The following is a 21,763-nucleotide window of genomic DNA, read 5'->3' on the forward strand; positions in this document are numbered from 1 at the left end:
ATGTATTAACATGGACAAGTATATAACATAATGGCAGAGATACAAATTGAAATGTATATTATGCTAAGAACTATGTAAAAATTTATGCATAGAAAATAAGACGGTAAAGACCGGGCGCGGTGGCTCACGCCTGTAATCCCAGCACTTTGGGAGGCCGAGGCGGGTGGATCACGAGGTCAAGAGATCGAGACCATCCTGGTCAACATGGTGAAACCCCGTCTCTACTAAAAATACAAAAAATTAGCTGGGCATGATGGTGCGTGCCTGTAATCCCAGCTACTCAGAAGGCTGAGGCAGGAGAATTGCCTGAACCCAGGAGGCGGAGGTTGCCGTGAGCCGAGATCGCGCCATTGCACTCCAGCCTGGGTAACAAGAGCGAAACTCCGCCTCAAAAAAAAAAAAAAAAAGAAAAAAAAAAGAAGACGGTAAAGTAAATAAAATTATACTGTAAAAATAAAAGTAAAAATATACTGTGATATACAACAGTGTATTCACTGAATTTGTTAATGTGGAGGTATTAAGTTTTTTTGGTGGTTTCTCCAATTTTTTTTTTTTTTTTTTTTAGCCAGGGGTCTCACAGTCATCCAGGTTGGACTGCAGTGGTGCAATCTCTGCTCACTGCAACCTCCACCTCCCAGGCTCAAGCAATCCTCTCACCTCAGCCTCCCTGGCCCCACAGGCTCATGCCACCATGCCCAGTCAGGTTTTTGTATTTTTAGTGGAGACAGGTTTTGGTCATGTTGCCCAGGCTGGTCTCTAACTCCTGTGTTCCAGTGATTAGCCCACCTTGGCCTCACAGGTGCGAGTCATCACATCTGGCCTCCAAATTTTTTATAACATCACTATCAATCTATCTATTTAATTATTTATTTATTTTGAGACACAGTCTCCCTCTGTTGCCTAGGCTGGAGTGCAGTGGTGCAACCTCAGCTCACTGCAACCTCCGCCTCCTGGGTCCAAGCAATGATCCTGCCTCAGCCTCCCGAGTAGCTGAGACTACAGGCATGTGCAACTACACCCAGCTACTTTTTGTATTTTTAGTAGAGATGGGGTTTCACCATTTTGGCCAAGCTGGTCTCAAACTCCTGACCTCAAGTAATCCGCCGGCCTCAGCCTCCCAAAGTGCTGGGATTATAGGCACGAGACACCATGCCTGGACACTTTTATAATTTAAAAATTAGTTTCTAAAAGTAGAAAAGCATGAAACAAATTAAATTATTTGGATTAATCCTCATTAAGTCATGATTATGTAAAAGCTCACCAATAAAGTGTGGTATTTTAGTTGCTCTTTTGTGAAAGGAACATTTTTTTTTTTGTATGTAAGTATGTGTTTTACGTTTTCTTTTTTCTTCAACTTTTATTTTAATTTCAGGGATGCACGTGCAGGATGCGCAGTTTTGTTAAACAGGTGAATGTGTGCCGTGCTGGTTTGCTGCACAGATCATCCCATCACCTAGGTATTAAGGTGGGGGGAATATCTTTCTTAGCAACAGAAGAAATGGCATAAAAATTGTCATCTTTAACTTTTTGCTATGAAATTTTTCAAAGAGTAGAGGTAATAATGAAGAGCATCTACTTGCCATCATTGAGTCTCAACATACTTTGTATTTTGAAAAAATAAGGATGTTTTCCATACAATTTCAATACCAATTAAAAAAGATATTAAATTATATTAAAAAGTCAAAGCCATTTGGGATAAAATTGCTTACCTTAATTTTGGCCATCAAAGCATCAATAGAAATTTCCAGATCCTTAATCTTTTTATTCATCTCTGGTTTTCCATCTTTCAACACACTGACTACCTCATTGAATTTATCAAGTCGTTTTTTCAGTGTGCCCACCTTAACCAGGCCATCAATGCTGTAAAAGTAATATTTCATTAGAGCATAATTTCACTTCCATTTTCAATATTGTCTAGTATTCTTTTTCAGATCTCTTGTTGAAGTCTAAAAAAAATCAAATATGAGTGTGAATGACACTGATGCCTGTCAATGGGATTACAGTCTTCTACAACTTTGAGAATTCAAATCATAGAGGAACCTAAAGGAGTCATCTAGCTTCTCAGAAAAGGTATGATGGATCAATAGATATTCGGATTTTCAATACTGAAAAGTCTTAATTAAAAAATGAAAGAGTCAAGTAACAAATAATGACTAATTTATAATGGGACAATGTAATTCCTACTGATAATCTTGAAAATTAGAGTAAACATATTGGTGAGTTTTTTTTAAATGTCACCTTGACACTATCAAGAAACTGAAATAACTAAAATAATACAAATAAAAGAACTGCTCTCAACCACTTGTTTTACAGTCTTCACACATTTTTGTATGCCACTTCAAATCCTTTTATAGAATGAGGCAAGTAATGAGGTAATACATGAATTAACTAATTTCAAATATTACAAATAAAAGCCTAATATATCCTTTTACAAAGACATGAAAAAGCTCCTTGAGTATCCACACTGCTTTTTATTGTGACCTTACTGTCATTTTGTATTACAGTAACTCGGTTTCGTAGAGTCCTTTTGCGGCACTATTCATCTTACCGAGGTTTGTGTCTCCTCTTGCAAAGCCACATTCGAATAGTTTTTTGCATTTTAATGCAGGCTTCAGCTCGATATTTTATTTTGTTTTTCACTATGTTTAAGAGTAAAATAAAATGATAGAAAATTATTCAGTTTAAATTTGACATATATTTAAAAACTCATTTTCACAAAGTAATTCTCAAAAAACATGAAATCTTGATGAGCATATTATTTACATTAGACATCAAAATCAGAAAGTTTTAACGTTTCTTTCTTTTTTTTTTTTTAATTGACAGAATCTTGACCCAGGCTGGAGTGAAATGGCATGCTTGGCTCACTGCAACCTCCACCTCCCAGGTTCAAGTGACTCTCATGCCTCAGCCTCCTGAGGAGCTGGGACTACAGGCGCACGCCACCACGCCAGGCTAATTTTTGTATTTTTATTAGAGCCGGGGTTTTGTCATGTTGGTCAGGCTGGTCTCAAACTCCTGACCTCCAGTGATCCTCCTACTCGGCCTCCCAAGTACTAGAATTACCAGCGTGAGCCACCACACCCAGCCAGTTTTAACATTTCTCTAAAAAATATTGAAACTGCATTTGCAAAAATTACAACTAAGGAAATTATGTAAAAGAGATCTGACCTAACCAACTTCATCTTGCTTCTAACCTTTTATTTGGAAAATGATTGGAAAAAGAGATTCTGCTCTCTTTTTTCTTTTCATATTAATAGTTCTCTTTTTATCTATATTCACAATTGTCTAACAAAATACCTCAAAAATAATCTTTGTTTGCATGATTCTTTTTCATTAGGCCAAAAGAATTTTCCTTTTCTACTAATAAGAAAAAATGTACTGAATTCTTTTCACGTGCCTAGCACTATTTCAGGTACTCTGATGAGTATGAGGGGCAACTATAAATGTAATAAAGTTACTGATTCCCACACAGCTCCCAACAATTAAAGGTTTGCCATAGATCCTTAAGTAACCCCAGAATGTTCTATCCTTCGCTTTTGTTTTGGGCCAGCTACGTAGCCGGCCAAACCACACACAAAAGTAGCTTAGTCCAGTATATCAAAGGGATTTGAATTACTGATCCCAAAAGCAAAATCCCAAAAGCCATAATCCCAAATGTTGAAATCCCAAAAGATCAAAATTCCTAGATTAAAATCCCTAACATCTAAAATCCTAAAAATCACAATCACAGGAATCAGAATTTCAAAAGGAGCAGTCTCAAGAAGAAAATGAATATGAACATATTCTCCAAGAAGAATCATGTCCTAAAAGAAAAAAAGCACCTATTATTCATGGTGCAAGACTTCAAAAAATAGTTAAAAGACTGAGAAAGACAGCCAGCTCTTACGGACTATCTCCATGCAACTGCCCATAATCTATCCCTATAGTACACTTTTTCATATGTCAAACTTTCTTTTTAGTTTTGGGAATTTTTTTTTCTTTTTCTTTATTTTCACTATCTTAAATTGTCAGCATTTTTTAAAGAGTTCTAATTTATTGTATTCATTTACTACAAATTTAACTCCATGAAAATACATTATCACAACATTTACTTTCTGGGTAAACACTGTGTATGTACATAAAAACACTGAATCTTCCTCAATAAATGAACAGATGTCTTTTATCAAACATCTGCATTTGTAAGAGAGAGAATTTCTCAAGATGTCAGCTATCTGGGTAACTACAAACGCAGTGGTGACACCATGGTTTTTGACTGATGTCATCAAAAGATAGCTTGTTCACCACAGTATTTCAGATGACCGCAGTAACAAAGCTGGGTGCACAATTACCAGCCACAATAATACGTGTTTACACATTTCACCTTTTGACAAACTTCTTTATGTATATGGTTTCTTTGCTCCATGCAACTACTGTTAGTATGTGTTTATGCTTTCAAAGATACATATGTTGTCATCACCTATTTTATCGTGTAAAGTGGCCTATGAAGAGTTCTGTCATGTTTTTATATGTTTGTCAAATCCCCTTTAAAAAATGTAAATAAATATCTTTTAAAGAATATTTGCATTATTTTTTACAGAATCCTGTATTTGATACTTTCATCTTTTGAGATTTCAACTTTTGGGATTATGGTATTCAAGACTGTGTCTTTCATGATTATAACAGACTCCCTTTCAAAGAACAGGATTTAAGAGGGGATGGTATGGGAAGAGACAGACAAAAAACTGAAACGCCATTTTACACGATCTTGAAAGACATTCAAATAGTTTAGACTTTACCTTTTATGAAGGCAAAGTCATAAAGGGCTTCTAGTTTAGAGAGAGATCTCTGAGAAACCAGGAAAACGAGTCTGGGAAATACAGAAATTATTACGCAAAAGGAGGAAAACGACTTCACTACGGCACTGGCAATAAAAAGAAAGGAATGTATACTATTTGGAGGAAGAATCAACAGGATCTGGTGACTGATAATATTTCAGCCGTAAGAAAGGAAAGTGGATTACAATTGGAATTTTGGGGGGCATGTGTCCTGTAGATGCCATGCAGTCAGAAAAAAAAAGCTGTGGTTTAAGTCTGAGAGATTAGGGAATGGTGGGGGTTGCAGGGAGGAGAGAAAAGAACCAAGATAGTGAATTCTGTTTTGTTAGGACACTATGAAACGGACACTCCTGTAACACGTTTGAATAAAGAAAATAAGTATCATATACTCAAAAAGAGAAAGAACATCTACAGACAATAGCTTATCACATACTATACATGAGGTGTTGCTTGAGGAATCTAGGACCCAATGTGAACAAGTCTCAGCATCCTCTCTGAGACAGCTTTACAACACTCCACAAACCACCTTAAAACAATGAAAGATCCTAAGGATATGAAGGAAAATACCTACATTTGATGACTGAGAGTGAGCACCACTGAACTTTCTTCCAGCGACTGCAGATGAGCCAGTGATTGACTTTTTTAACCAACTCTGCTAAGTGGTCAGGGTCAGACTTCATGATCTGATCAAATTCTGCAAACTAGAGAGTGAAATAATTTAATATCAGTATTAAAAGATAAGTGTATTTAAACACACAAAAGACATGAAGTAAACAGAATTCAAATCCAAAATTTAACTGTCTGAAAATGATCACATGCCAATTACGTAGGCCTTGGCAGAGAATACAGCAAATTCAAACATACTTGTCCACATTTTGCTTCCTTTCTCTAGGAGCTTTTCTGGAGCTAAGGGAGGTTACTTAACGCCAGGTAACAGATTCAATAACAAAAATGGGGAAAAAATATTAAATGACTTTTAAATTATAGATGGCTGGCAAGAAGACTCTGTTGAGAAAAGAACGAAAAAGGCTGTATCTCTGAATGGGCTCACCCACATTCTCAGATATCCTTATGGAGCTTTTGAAAAGTGCAAATTAGATATATAACACCAGGTACCACCAAAATTATTCGGTCTCTCCCAATCCCGATTACCCATCCTCAACCTTTTTTTTTTTTTTCTTGGTGGAGATACTCTGTCACCCAGGCTGTGGTGCAGCGGCGCAATCTTGATCACTGCAGCCACAACTTCCCAGGCTCAAGCAATCCTCCCACCTCAGCCTCCCAAGAAGCTGGGATTACAGGTATGCACCACCACACCTGGATAATTTTTGTGTTTTTTTGTAGAGACGAGGTTTTGCCACGTTGTCCCAGGTGGTCTCAAACTCCTGGAACCAAGCATTCTCACTGCTTCAGCCTCCCAAAGTGCAGAGATTATAGGCCTGAGCCACAGTGCCCAACCCCCATTTTCATTTTGAACAGAGATGAGAAATTGCTACTAAGTGACAGACAATACAAATAAAACAGCCCCTAGGCTCTTAATCAATAAAATACATTATTTCCACTATATGCCACAAAATTCCATAATGATTTCAATCCTTTACCAAATATCCCACTATAATATTAAGAATGTCAAAAATCCATCAACCAATATAATGGCTTCTTACAGTCAAAATTAAAGGTAATATAACTAGAGTAAAGATATTTAATTCTTTGTCTTAAGCTTTCAATAAATATTTCTGACTACTTTTTCTGGACGTTAAGAAAAAGTGCTTTCTCTATGAGACTATTAGTTCTCAAATAATTACTAAAGCTCTAAAACAAGTTTGTCCAAGCTGCAGTCCATGGACAACTTTGAATGTGGCCCAACACAAACTCATAAACTTTCTTAAAACATTATGAGAGTTTTATTGTAATTCTTTTCTTTTCTTTTCTTTTCTTTTTTTTAAGTTCATCAGCTATTGTCAGTGTTAGTGTATTTTATGTGTGGCCCAAAACAATTGTTCTTCTTCTAACGTGGCTCAGGGAAGCCAAAAGACTGGACACCCATGCTTTAAAATAAATGTGGAGTTTACAACAAATATGTGTGCTTAAAGCTAAACAAATTATTAACATTATATATTCTCTTCCTCTCAACTTCTTTTTGTCTTTTCTGGGAAATGGTTTGGGTCCTCTATAATGAAAAAGTCCAGGAAAGTGCATATATTGGTAATGTATACATACATTTTACCTCATCTCCAGAACTGTAAAACCAGATTTATTTATTGTGATTAATTCATCCTTCAAGGCACAAAAGATATTTCTTAATAATTTTGAAATTAAACTAAACAAAACTAATATGGTTGACTATTTAAATATAGTAATAGTTATGTTTAAAATTATGAGACTGCAATTATTTAGTCAATTATAAAGATGTTAGGAATGGTGAAATGTTACTCATAACAAAGACTGTGAATAGCATTTAGGTATGTCTAAACTGAATATTAGTTATGAAGTATTCTATAACTCAGTCTCATACCTTTGTAAGGGAACCTATGACTCCTATAACTATAGGACTATGTGTTGTGTTAGCCTAAAAAAATCATGCTACATTCAAAAGTATTTATACATTAATTAATTCATTCTAGAGCTTGACAGAGTTCCAGCACAAATTCCAATCCAATTTCTTATCCCTCATACAACTATCATACTCTACTGAAACTTGTTCTTTAATAAAGACTCAAAAGTACTGTAAAAATCCCAAATCACTGAATACTAAATTCATACATTTAAGAAAAGCTTTCAATTTATTTAAAATGAACGTTTGTGGTTAGTTAATCCCTAGTTAAGTGAAAAAGTCATTAAGCAATGCTCTCATTCCAATACTTCCAAAGCTGAATGAAACACACTGTAACTTCTCACAAGTAGGGAAAATATGCAATTTATGCTCTTAGTGACCATATAATTCAAGAATAATACAAATTATTAAATACTTTAAGATATTAACTAACCCTATTTGTTTTCATGCTCTTACAGTTTAAAGTAAAACTATTTACCTTGCCAGGTCTAAAAAATACTTTTGTTAACCCAAACTTGTAGTCAATTTCATTTAAGCCCAAAGCTTTAAACAGAGCCTGAAAAACAAAAATTAAAAAGTTAAATGTCAATAGAAAAAACAAGTTTATAGCTAAGAAATTCAATTTGGGTGGCATTTGTACCTTACAAAATAGTCTTGGATCCAATCTTGCAAGTTTATCTGGCATATACTTTTTATACATGTTGTACAGTTCATGAAATGAAGCTCGTGATGGGAAACCACCCTGCATCAAGTCCAAAACAGACACCATACCTAGATTCATGAACGAACACAAGGCATCATCAATCACTGTTCCAAAATAACTTGTGAATGATCAATTTTATAAATTACTATTTAGAAATGGGCAATTTATGGGAATTTTCAGCAATTAAATATTATATAGGAAATATATTTATACTCATTATGTCCCAACTTATCCACTACCTAAAACTACTGTAGTCAAATTTCCTCTAAACCCAGTAAGACTCTTTCTTAGAGGCAAATTGTTGGTCTCTAGACAGATCAAGCGTAATTGGGCACAGTGGTTCATGCCTATAATCCCAGCACTTTGGGAGCCCACTGCAGGCAACCTGCTTGAGCTCAGGAGTTCGAGACTAGCCTGGGCAATGTGGCAAAACCCCATCTCTACAAAAAAATAGAAAAATTAGCAAGGCATGATGGTGCATGACTGCAGTCCCAGGTACTCAAGAGGACTGAGAGAGGAGGACCATCTGAGCCAAAGGAGATGGAGGCTACAGTCAGCCTTGCAGGACACTGTATTCCAGCCTGGGTAGCAAAGTGAGATACTCTCAAAACAGAACAAAACTAAGGAAAGATCAAGTCTAGTTTCTATCTTTTTTTCTGTTAGATGACTCTGTGTCACAAACTCAGTATATAAGGCAAAGCCCTGTATTAAACCACTTTCAAAGTCCTGAATTTTAGAACAAAATTCCTGAAAGAATCTCCAAAAAGTAGATACATTAGCAAGTTATCACCAGTGCATAAGGCAAATGGAAAAGAAAGAAGCGCTCACTGCTTCACTATAAAGACTGACTTTCACTCACCTCTTAAAGCAACTTGACTACTGGGATGATTAGTCGATTGGGTAAATATGTATTTTCAATGTAATGCTAATAAGTGGTTAATCTGAGCATTGAGTCAGTGAGAGCTTTTCAGGTCAAAAAAAGTGTGAAATAGGCAGGGAAGGCTGAACAACTCTAAGTGATGCCAAGATTTTTATTTACAAGACCTAGATTTCAGTCTCTAGGACTATTCAAATCAATGAAGAAAATCAGATTATTCAACAGAAAGTATTATGACAAATGGCAAGCCATTTCAAAAACAGAAATAACATTGGATCTTTAACTCATTTCTTATGCCAAAATAAACTCCTGCTGACCAAAAATTTAAATTAAAGCAAACTCTAAGACTTTTTAAACCAGTGAATTTTTATTTTAAAATAATCTCACAGGAAAGATGGCCTTTCTAGGCAGTCAAATTGAATTTTAATCTATTTGACTGACAAAGGTATAAAACATCAATTAGTACTCAGAGTTGATGACAGTGTAGGAAAACATACACATGCATTCTTAGTAGAAAAGAAAACCAGTGTGACAATTTTGGATGGCAACTTGGAAATATCCGTTGGGCTCAGTATATCTATTCCACAATTTTTCACACTTGTGGGCAAAGATTTGCACATGGACAATGTCCAGATGTCCTCTCGATCATTGTTGGTAATAGAAAAAATAAACAGAAAGAACTAAAATATCAACTGATCAAATTATGTTGCAACCATATGATGGGATATAACATATTAATTTAAAAGAATAGAGCAGAGCTTAATCTAAGCAGTATAAAAAAATATATTCAAGACATAGAGTTAAGTGGTCACCTCTAAGAACTGAGATTCCTTGTTACTTATATTATTCTGTAATTTTTAATTTGTTACTGTGAATTTTTTACATGAATTAATGAAACACATAAAAGCAATCATTCCTATGGGGGAAAAAAATCTCCAGAACTAGATTTAGCTCTAGGCTCTGCTTGGAGAAAGAAAAGTAAAGTTTGGTTAGTATCATCACAGTTTTTGGCCATTTGAATCAGACAAACAAGTACCTTTGGAAATGTACACATCTAAGTTTCTTGGCTTGCCCTGTAGCTGCAAACTATAAACTTGCTCACAGTTCATTAAGAATTTCATGGTGCTCAGCAAATTACAAAGCCTACAACTGCTTTCTCAGCACTTGAAGTTAGTTTACTCTTAAGATGTTTTGGAGCCTAAATTTTTTTTAAAATCACTAAGGCAAATACTCTGCCTTCTATACATTTCCATGACCTCGCTTTTACTCTTGGGAGTTTGGTGAGCGGCTTCTTGGTGCAGAGCTGGCTGTTTATACTCACAACCCCTCTTTGCCACAAGACAGGCAGCACAGTCCCAAGGTTACAGAAAAAGAAAACTTGTCGTCTCTCGCCTTCCCCTACTTTGCCCTGGTGTTTACCGATTAGAAGACAGTAATTTTAAGCCGGGCACAGTGGCTCACACCTGTAATCCCAGAACTTTGGGAGGCCGAGGCAGACAGATCACTTGAGGTCAGGAGTTTTGAGACCAGCCTGGCCAAAATGGTGAAACCCAGTCTCTGCTAAAAATACAAGAATTAGCCAGGTATGGTGGTGGGTGCCTGTAATCCCAGCTACTTGAGGCAGAAGAATCACTTGAACCCAGGAGGCAAAGGTTGCAGTGTGCCAAGATTGCACCACTGTACTCCAACCCGGGCGACAGAGTGAGACTGTCTCAAAAAAAAAAAAGAAAGAAAGAAAGAAATGAGTAATTTTGGTAAAAAATGACAAATTTATTAATTCTCTTTAAAATGATAATGGAAGGGTAAAATACAATCCAAATCTTAAATATCTTCATTATTTTAGAAAGCTTCATAAGTATTTTTTATTTCTAGAACTTCTTAATTTTTTCATTTTTCTCATCACCTAGCTACATGACTGGAACAAATTACTATTATGATATTTATTATTGATATTTAAAAAATCAAAGTATAATGAATTGGTATTGTCTGTTAAAGTGACAACATGTTGTAAGATGTTGAAATATACTGCTTACTGAAAGAGGAATCTTAGCTAAAAGATTCATCAGTAGCCCATACTCTCTCCATCAATCTAATAGCATATATAGCTAAATCTAAACACATGCAAGTTGCCAGGACACTAGGTGCTCATTTAGGAAATAAATGAATTATTACATTACACCAAACAAATCCTAAACAGGGATTCAAATGGGAAAAAAAATCACCTTGAGGAAAATATTACAAAAATATATCTCTACTATATGGAGGAATACAGCAGACATGAATTATTTAATTTTCCAGTATTTGCTAGAATTAGTCACAAATAAATCTTCATATTTTCTACACCATGCACTCTGTTTAACAAATATTTACCAAGTCTAATATATGCCAGGGAAGCAGGAATGTATGTTTAAGCCAAAACAGATGCCGTTCTTTCCCTCATGAGGCTTACAGATTAAAGGAGGGAAAAACTAAATAATTATAGAAATAGGTACAAAATGTGTAACTACAACTGTGAAATAAAAACACCTGAGCTCAGCACCCCGAACTCAGGCTCCCCTCCAAGTTAGGAATATCAAGAAAGGCTTTCATAGGAAGTGATGATCGAGCTGAGATGTGAAAGATAAACGAAAAGGGGTGGCAAGAACATCCCGAACAGAGGAGGCAGCATGTGCACAGGCCCTGTGCTGGGGGGAAACACAGCACTTAGGGAACTAAAATGAAAGTCAGGGTGGCTGGAGGACGCAACGGAGAGAGAGAGTGGAAAGAAATGAAGCTAGGGACACATGGGCCAGGCTCTTTGAGACCTCTTCACCCTAATCCCAGTCTGAAGCCATTAGAGCATTTTAAGCAGTAGAAGGACATGACGATTAGAGGTGAGGTGTGGAGTGATAATTGCGGATGCACATGAAAAACAGACTGAAGAGATCGGAGAAAACTTAGGAAGCCACAGCAAAAATCCAGGTTAAAAACGGTGACAGCTTAGATTAGAGACTTAACAGGACACACCGTTTAGGAGGTTGTATCAGCAGGACCAGGGAGCCTATCTAAGGGAATATACATTTGTGCTGTTCAACTTGGCAATCACTAGCCACATGCTCTATAGCAGCACATAAGACTACTTAAAAGTAAAATTAAGGCTCACTCCTATAAACTCATCATTTTGGGAGGCTAAGGGAGGAAGACCACTTGAGCCTAAGAGTTTGAGCCTGGGCAACATAATGAGATCCTTTCCCTATAAAAATATTTTTTTTAATTAGCTGGACATGGTGGCACATGCCTATAGTTCCAGCTACTTGAGAGGCTGAGGCAGAAGGATCACTTGAGCCTGGGAGGTTGAGGCTGCAGTGAGTCATGACTGTGCCACTGCACTCCAGCTTGGGTAACAGAGTAAACCCTGGCCCTGCGCCACCAAAAAAAAAAAAAAAAAAAAAAAATTAAAATTAAACAAAATTTAAAATTTAGTAACTAAGTCATACTTAGCCATACTTCGAGTACTTAGGAGTCAAATGTGTCTCATGGCTACTAGATTGACAGATACGGAATATTTCCATTATCATGTAAAGGTCTTCTCAACAGTACTGACATAGAATGAGAAGAAAAACAGGCCTAATCTAAATCCTGAAAAATGGTAGCAAGTACCCAGGTAGAAGAAATGAGCCTGCAGAGAAATCAGGAATGGTCAGAGAATTGAAAAGAAAAGCAGGGGCATACACCGTGTCAGGAACCAAGGAAACGAAATGTTAAAAGGGTTGGCCAGAGTCAAATGTGGCTATGAAGTCCATTAAAATAAGGACTGCAAAAGGGACATGTGCTTCAGAATCAAGGCAATCACTGGTGACCTTCTCAAGGTAGGAGCTGAATTATCCTGGGGTTAAAGAGTAAGTGGAACGCATGAAAATGAGAAAGCAAGAATAATCTATTCTTGGAGAGAAAAGGAACTGAAGAAAAACAGTAAGGAAGAGGAGGTAGCTGTAAGGGAATGTGGGTCAGAGATGAGATTTCAGCATGTTTAAATTGTAATGGGAGAGATCCATCTCAAAAGGAATAGTTTGACAAACATTAACAATGCTGAAGGTTCATGAAAAAGTAGGAAGAGATGGCTTTCAAGGAACTATAAGCCTCAACCAGGAAGAGAGGCAACCCCTGCTTTCTTAACAGGAGGAAAGGTTAAGTGGTAGGCAGAACTGCTTGGTAGCAGACAGGTGGAGCTTTAGGATTTTTAGTAAGGAGGTAAGCCCATCTGCTGGCACAGGTGCACAGACTTGAGGAAATCAGGAGAAGTCGGACGAGTCTCCGTTGAGAAACAAAACACGCTGACCAGGAAAACTCGGCAGGACAGGTTTGAGAGCCCTTTAAAGATCAGAGATGATCAATTTAACTGGTGCCAACCTGTCTTGTCTACCAACGTTGTGCAGACAAGAAGAAAGAACAGAATTGGATTCATCAATAGCTACAGTTTTGTGAGAGAGGTCAACGGTAGATCCAGATTTGTGAGGCACCACCACATGTGGCTCTATACTTTTCTTATAATTAAGAAAATATAAGATGAAAATTTTATTGCACTGTAAAATAATCAAGATAATGGTGAATTATTTAAAAACATTAAATTGTATTTGAGCTATCGATACTAACACACACTGACATAGATTATGAAAATACCTGAACACTGAAGCTGAGACAGAATTTGAGCACCTTCAAAGTGGTGGCTTGTCATCTTTAAGTTAGGTTTGATGCAACGAATAAAGCTCGCTCCCTAGGAAAACAAAGGTACTTTTTGTTACGATACATATAGCATCCTTATTTTTGTTTCTTTGTTTCTATGAATACCTGCAACTTTCAAAGCATATTAACATAAACATATGAATCTGTAAAAGTAAATAATAAAGAACACAAGGCTGGGTGCAGTGGCTCACGCCTGTAATCCCAGCACTTTGGGAGGCTGAGGTGAACTGATCACATGAGGTCAAGAGTTCAAGCCCAGCCTGGCCAACATGGTGAAACCCTGTCTCTACTAAAAATACAAAAATTAGCCAGGGGTGGTGGCAGGTGCCTGTAACCTCAGCTACTTAGGAGACTGAGGTAGGAGAATTGCTTGAACCCTGGAGGTGGAGGTTGCAGTGAGTTGAGATCACTGCACTCTCAATCTAGGTGGCAGAGCGAGACTTCGTCTCAAAAAAAAAAAAAAAAAAAAAAAAAAACTCAAAATTTTATAAGCATACTTTTTCTGCTTTAAAGTTTACAATACTTTTTTGCATTACTAATTAATACTACAAAAATATTACATTTTAGATTTGAATGTCAAAAACTGTAAAAAGAAGTCTTTCACTGTAAAGTTTACCACATTTAATTGTTTAACACATTTAAACAATACATTTTGCAGGCTGACACACATGATTTTACTCTATATTTAAATGTATATATATATGCCGTATTTCTATGATAAGAAAATTTCCCTGACAAAAGGAGTAAATAATATTATGCCCCCTTAAGAGTTTAGGCCAAAGTGTAAAACAAAACAATATTCTCAATCATTCTATTTCAAAAATACACAGTAGGTCCCTAAGCTGCACTGTTGCACATTTTAACATTTTGTTTGTTAAACAATATTTTTTAAAGCTTAAAGGCATTCTTTTGGAATCAATTATGAGATTATGCTGAATGACGTACAAAGAATACTGATTATGTATATAATGACAAGTACTGTTGAGTTCTAAAGCTAATAATTAGACATCCAAATAATGGTTTCTCTTCAAAGTAGTTACCTTGCAAAACTGAATAATTATTTCAACAATGATGCTTACCACCAACACTTTTATTTATTCATTCATTTTTTGCGTTTAATTTTTATCTTTGAGACAAGGTCTCATTCTGTCATCCAGGCTGGAGTGCAGTGGCATAATCTTGGTTCACAGCAACCTCCACCTCCTGGGTTTAAGTAATTCTTCCGCCTCAGCCTCCCAAGTAGCTGGGATTATAAGTGTGCTCCAGCACAGCCGGCTAATTTTTTATTTTTTAGTAGAGATGGGATGCCACCATATTATCCAGGCTAGTCTCAAACTCCTGACCTCAAGTGTTCCATCTACCTTGGCCTCCCCAAAGTGCTGGGGATAACAAGTGTGAGCCTCTGCACCCAGCCCACAAATACTTTCAGAACACATTTTAGAAATTTTTTTGTTAGATAAATCACAAGTAATCTCATAATTTTGGAACAGCACCCTATCTAATAAATAAAAATAAAATACTCTCTTCATCAGACTTGCTTTTAAAAGATACATGGCCTTAAGAGATACATACTTGCAGCCAACAAGGATATTAAAAAGATTTTTAATGGTTCCAAAAATAAATCCAACAGTAAGTTAAGCAACAGTAACACTGACAAAATAAATGTCTGGCTATTCAAAATGACTATTTGAAAAAGACGCATACACAGGTTCTAACTTGGTGCTGTAGTTCACGCCTGAAATGACAGCACTTTGGGAGATCAAGTCGGGCAGATCACCTGAGTCCAGGGTTTCAAGACCAGCCTGGGAAACATGGCATAACCTCCTATCTACAAAAAACATGAAAATTAGCCAGCCGTGGTGGTGCATGACTGTAGTCCCAGCTACATAGGAGGCTGAAGTGGGAGGACCAGTTGAACCCAAGAGGCGGCGAAGGTTACGGTGAGTTGTGACTGTGCCACTGCACTCCTGTCTGGGAAAGAGAATGAGACCTTGTCTCAAAAGCAAAAACAAAAACAAAATCTCAAGTTCTGTGGATTTGTAGAAAAAATAAGTTTTACTTTGGAATCATGCTTCATTTATATAAATCACATAGTAAATTTCTATGTTGTTTTTCTCAAGAAAACTGAAAAAAAGAATTATTAAGAATTACTAAAAGAATCAAGAAAATGTATAGTTAAAAAACAGGCTTCTCATAAATTGTGCCTCTATAATGGGGCACAAAAATATTTTTTCCATTTTTTTCCACATCAACATTGCCATGTCTGGAGAATGTTACTGTAAGAGTAATAAAATGAGACTGAATTACATACCTAATCTTTAATCCTAAAAAAAAAAATCTTCTCCACAATTACTATTTTCACCTTCCTGAAACTATCAGATAATCTTTTAATTTTTAAATAGTCAAGAATTCTATATATTCATAAAATAATCTGATTTCACATACATATTTGACCTTTCTTCATAAAAAAACTAATCAAAATGATAACCATTTTTAAAAATAATTTCTTAAAATAAGGGAATATAGTTTAGAATGTATTTTTAATTAGTACGGGGTTACTATGCCTACTTGCATAATTACTAATAGTTTTAGATGCCCATTAAAAACACAACCTGTTTTCTTTTTAATTGTACTCACAGTACTTCGAAGTTTATCCAGAAGCAAATTTAACTGTGTCTGTGAAAGAAACGAAATCAGTTTATTATTTCAAAAAGCCAAAGTACACAGTGTCATAAGTTAATATTAGCTTCCCAGTATTGGAATAAAATAACATGCAATGACATCCAAATACAACACATTCCAGTTCAACAACCTCCTGTACACAATTTCTTTAACAGACAACATCATGCAAAATGGCTAATGTAATGCAAGGACAATAACTTACACAGAAGTTGTATAATTAAAAGATTGACAATCAGCAGTATTAAAAAACATACACAATACTTGCAGATGAAATAAATGAGGAAAAAAATGTACAGGCAATGAAGGAAGTAAATGAAAATACTGAGGATGCATTTAATAAGGCTCAATAGCACAGTATTTGAATGTGGCAAACTGTAGTTTGTGTCACATACATTAAGAATGAAGACATGTTTAAAATATACACTAATAGTATATATTAGGATTGTTTTATGGAACACTTAGCATAAGCCAAATTGTCCTGCCTAGCTACAGAAATCCTCTTTAACGTTTTAAAACATTTTACATTTCAATTATTTTTAAACACCTGGACAATTTTCTTAAAAAAAATGACAATGAACACTACAACTTACTATGCTTTCTTGTTTTCATAACATTGATTTTAATGTACTGTGGTTCAGTGTATTAAAATCATTTATTTGTCTTCCTACTCTGCAAAGTATGTTAATTATGTAAAATTTTTCTATCTGGATTTTATACTGAGATACTTACACTACTTACAAAAGACAAACTAAGATGTTAATTTTTAAACTAACATATTGTATTAATCAGAGCTATACTTAATTGATAATAAGTATAGTTTACTGAATGCCATTTTGAGTCAGATACTGCTCAAAGCTTTTCACAGGCATTATTATGTTTAATCTAATTAAGGATAGAACACAACAATCCTAATTAAGGACCTCACTTTACAGGTGAAAGCATTAAGGTCCAAGAAAATAACTTGCCGGAGATTATGGAGCTGATAATGGCTGTAGTGATTCCAGCATCGGCCTGACACCAAATTTCATTCTCCTATGAGTGATACTACTACAGTATATATCACATACACTGAGAGGCTTAAGTTATTAAAATGAAATGGTTTTCTCATTGAATTTAAAAAATATAGTTGTGTCTCACTTATCTAGTTGACGGAGTTCTGACAACCTTAATCAATCTGGACCATCATGCCTGAAAAGTATAAAAGTGACTAATTTGGAAAGAAAACAACTGTCACAAAGTCCAGACTCCTTCATCCCTAGACTAAGCACAGTATTCTCCAACAAAAATCGAGATAAAGTCAGAAGAATAGAAGCATCAAAATAAACTTTTAGCACCTAAGAGGGAAGGAAGTCAAATATCAAAGAACAGTCAAGATAAGGCTTAAGAGTAAAAACCTCAGGCAACTCATGCTTCATTTCTATTTTATATTTACATGAAAGTATACAAATATTCTTATAGGATGATTTTTTCTAAAACACTAACAGTGGAGGGTTTATGTTTCAATAACCTGAAAAGGGCACTTTCCAGTAGAAAATTTCCGGTTTCCAGTGATGTTGGATAACTGAAGCATTACTATATATGATAGCCTGTTTTGTGTTTATGCCTTACATACTTCATTTTAATTTAATGTGATATTCTATGATATTAAAATTAAGAATCCATTAATATTTCATTTCAAAGTATCTCACAGAAAAATGTTAAATATTTTATTATTAGTATCAGCTATAAATTTCAGTGGCTTAATGTAAAAACTACATTGTAGGCCAGGCGCGGTGGCTCAAGCCTGTAATCCCAGCACTTTGGGAGGCCGAGGCGGGTGGATCACAAGGTCAAGAGATCGAGACCATCCTGGTCAACATGGTGAAACCCCGTCTCTACTAAAAATACAAAAAATTAGCTGGGCATGGTGGCACATGCCTGTAATCCCAGCTACTCAGGAGGCTGAGGCAGGAGAATTGCCTGAACCCAGGAGGCGGAGGTTGCGGTGAGCCGAGATCGTGCCATTGCACTCCAGCCTGGAAAACAAGAGTGAAACTCTGCCTCAAAAAAAAAAAAAAAAAAAACAAAAAAAAAACAAAAAAAAAACTACATTGTATTAAATATAAGCAATTATAAGAAGTTTCAAGGCTCAACATAAAAAGTTATGTAATCCAAAGAAAAATGTTGGGAATGTTTTTGTTTTTATTTATATTGTCTAAAATTTTAAGTATGTTCTTATCAGCAATACTATGATAATATTAGAGTGGGAATATACATAGTGAGTGACATCCATTTCATATAGGCAAATATACTATTTTTAAACTCATCTGCTATCAAATGTCTATTCAGAAATAGAAGAATATTCAAATAAGAAAAAAAAAGATTGCTCACTGAGAGAACCAGGAACTCATAATTAATATAACTTACAACAAAATTCAAGGCTTTTTATTCAGTTACCTAAAAATGTATTACAAGTTTTTCCCTATATTTATGTTTAAGCTTTAAAAAAAATAGCTCTTATAAACATAATTTTATCAATTTAGTTGGAGCCTATTTCAATCCAAAATAAATTTGAGGAGGCTTATATTATCAGTATCATAATATTCTGAAACTTAAATCTTTTTCCTGATTACATTATTTTAAATATTTAAAGCACATATAATGAAAGGCAAATGTATTGTTTTGCTTTATTGTAAATACAACAGTAATACTTTGTGGAATTATGTAAGAGAGAAATTAATTCTCTCTTACACCTTTTTTTTGTTCTATATATTACAGTTTGTCATTCATTAAACTCATATCATCACAAATTTTAACATTTTTTTCCTACACTAAATACTCAACAACTAGAGCCAATTAGTAGTGTTCTGTTTATAAGGCAAACCTTATGCCATTCCTTATCAGACCTTGGAGAATAAATTCCTGATCCGAAATTAATATAACAAATGAAATATTCTTCCATGTTAAATAAGCAATTTGAAAAGTTTGCCACACCTAAGTGCTTATCTTTAACAGAAGTTATTAAAAGCTTTAATCAAATTTTAGTGTAATATGCGCACCCAAAATGCCACTGTGAGAGAAAACACATTGAAAATGAATTACAAACTGAATCATTAACTTGAGATGGGCTCTTTTTAACATGGCAGCCACTTTATAAATAGGAGTCCATGAAGGCGATCATTTACCTGAAGCCCCTGGCTGTGCCTGCTTTTCCTCTCTCAACTCAACTAGTCCTCTCTAGCCATCCCGAGCTGGACTACTCCAGCTAAAACAAAACTGCTGAATGAGGAAGGAAACAGAAAACACATGGGAAAGAGAAGGTTTGAAGGTCAACCAGACAGTATGCAGAAGCAAGAACATTAGGAGAAGCAATCAGATATGTTAAGAACCAAGAATGAACACATTCAGAAAATTACAAGCATTTCTGTATGTTCAATTACTAGCCCTACATTATGATATTTCACATACAAATATCAACAATGCAGGGTCTGCTCTTGAACTTCACTGTGAGATTTCTGACAGTGATCTACATTATCCACTTTAGGATATAAAACAATAACTTCATTTTAAACATAGTAAAAAAAATTTAAACAACATATATACCTTAAACTTGTTTCCCACGCTGATGAAGCTAAGTTTTCCTGCTTTTTGTTTAGTATCTTTGTTGTTATTTGTGGATGATTCAAATAATTCCCGTATAAACTTATCTCTGGATTCACATATTAAGGATTCAAGAGACATATGTAAAGCATCATTATTCTTCTCCACAAACTGGGTCTGAAAAATAAATTAAACAGGAATGTTTCTGTCCATCTTGTGATAACATCACTTAACATGACTCTTTCTAAAGGAAGTTTGTGATGACAAAAATGTTCTATATCTGCACTGTCCAATGCAGTCATCACTAATCAACGTGGATACTGAGTATTCGAAAAGTGGTTAGTGTACTGAGGAACTGAATTTTTAATTTTACTTAATTTAAATAACCACATGTAAAAAAATAATCAACCACATGTGGCTAGAAGTTATACCATACAGTGCAGCTTCACCATGAAATGTTTTTCTTACTGTAAAAGTTACACTCACAGTTTCATAGCACACGGCCCCTGCAAAATGCCTGATAATGAAGCCTTCATCATCTCTGATGTTCCTATGAACAGCCAGCTTAGATTTTCTGGGAATCTGAAAAACAATACATACATGAGTTATTAAATGATAAAAAATATATTACATAATCATTCTTTAGAAAACAACTGAGATGTAAAACACTTAAAATTATACAGGAAATTTTCACACTTTTCACAATTATACTGCTTTTTTATGTATCTTGTATGACTTAAAGTAACAGTAAAATCTAGCAAATATTTGGTAAAATCACTTAAGAAAGAAAATAGGTGTAAGACACACACACACACACACACAGAAAAGGAGGGAGAGAGAGACAAAGACAGAGACAAGAGACAGAGACAGAGAGACAGAGAGGGAGAGAGACCCAAAAAATATACACAACTTGAAAGCACATGTAAAACACAGTTGGCATTTTATAAAGTTAACCACCTATTTCTAAAGCAGTGGCTCTCAACTTTGGTACTCTATTAGAATTACCTGGAGAACTTTTTAAAATCTATCTATGTCTTTCATGTCAGATGGGAAATGTGCCAACATATTAACAAGGATGAGGGAGGAATATCTCACACATGAGCATGAAAATCCAATCATTAGGCTTATAAACTACAAAAGGATCAATCTGGAGAACTTTTTAAAGATCCCAACACTCATGCCATTTACATCAAATGATTTCCATGTGCAGGCAGGCAAAGAAACACCTGAAATCAGCACAGGGACTCTCCTACTGTTGCAAATAACATATCCTAACATATTTACACGAGGAGCCGGAATCTATTTCAAGAAAACTAAATCATTTTAGGGTTGTACTATTTAATTATAGTATCTCATATTTGTATATTTAAAGATTCTAAAATGTTTTCACTTACAAGATCATATCTGACCCTTGAAATAACATAAGGTTAAGAAAAATGATGGGCTGGGTGCGGTAGTTCACGCTTATACTCCCAGCACTTTGGGAGTCTGAGGCAGGTGGATTGCTTGAGCTCTAGAGTTTGAGATCAGCCTGGGCAACAAGGCAAAACTCCATCTCTATCAAAAATATACACAATTAGCCAGGCATGGTGGAGCAGGCCTGTAGTCCCAGCTACCTAGGTGGGAGAATGGTTTGAGCCCAGGAGGCAGAGGTTGCAGTGAGCCCACTGCACTCCATCCAGGGCAACAGAGCTAGACCCTGTCTCAAAAAAAAAAAAAAAAGGTAACATCATTTAAAATTGAGAGTCTACTGCCATACTACCCTGAATGTGCCTGATCTTGTCTGATCTCAGAAGCTAAGCAGGGTCAGGCCCTGCTAGTACTGGCCAGGT

At 35.5% G+C, this 21,763-nt stretch overlaps 1 protein-coding gene and 1 non-coding gene across 10 annotated transcripts in view; both read right to left on the bottom strand.

Annotated features, from left to right (window-relative positions):
- The window catches only part of MYO6 (myosin VI), a 150,957-nt gene that overhangs the window by 24,475 nt on the left and 104,719 nt on the right, over nucleotides 1-21,763 (bottom strand). For 8 of the 9 annotated variants that reach the window (XM_074398043.1, XM_074398042.1, XM_074398041.1 and 5 more), the window contains exons 17-25: nucleotides 20,418-20,513; nucleotides 19,935-20,108; nucleotides 16,308-16,346; nucleotides 13,608-13,701; nucleotides 8,009-8,139; nucleotides 7,847-7,924; nucleotides 5,386-5,515; nucleotides 2,549-2,639; nucleotides 1,710-1,860 (exon numbers count right to left, since the gene is read on the bottom strand). In XM_074398043.1, coding sequence (XP_074254144.1) covers nucleotides 1,710-1,860; nucleotides 2,549-2,639; nucleotides 5,386-5,515; nucleotides 7,847-7,924; nucleotides 8,009-8,139; nucleotides 13,608-13,701; nucleotides 16,308-16,346; nucleotides 19,935-20,108; nucleotides 20,418-20,513 — 984 coding nt within the window. Of the gene's footprint in view, nucleotides 1-1,709; nucleotides 1,861-2,548; nucleotides 2,640-5,385; nucleotides 5,516-7,846; nucleotides 7,925-8,008; nucleotides 8,140-13,607; nucleotides 13,702-16,307; nucleotides 16,347-19,516; nucleotides 19,611-19,934; nucleotides 20,109-20,417; nucleotides 20,514-21,763 lie in introns of those variants that run through there. The other variant, XR_012517310.1, reaches the window with a different exon arrangement.
- LOC120363503 (small nucleolar RNA U13) lies at nucleotides 20,972-21,074 on the bottom strand. The gene has a single exon (XR_005579047.1). It is a non-coding gene; the product is annotated as a small nucleolar RNA U13 (small nucleolar RNA).

The sequence above is a fragment of the Saimiri boliviensis genome, chromosome 4, assembly GCF_048565385.1.
Source record: "Saimiri boliviensis isolate mSaiBol1 chromosome 4, mSaiBol1.pri, whole genome shotgun sequence".
Taxonomy (NCBI): Eukaryota; Metazoa; Chordata; class Mammalia; order Primates; family Cebidae; genus Saimiri; species Saimiri boliviensis.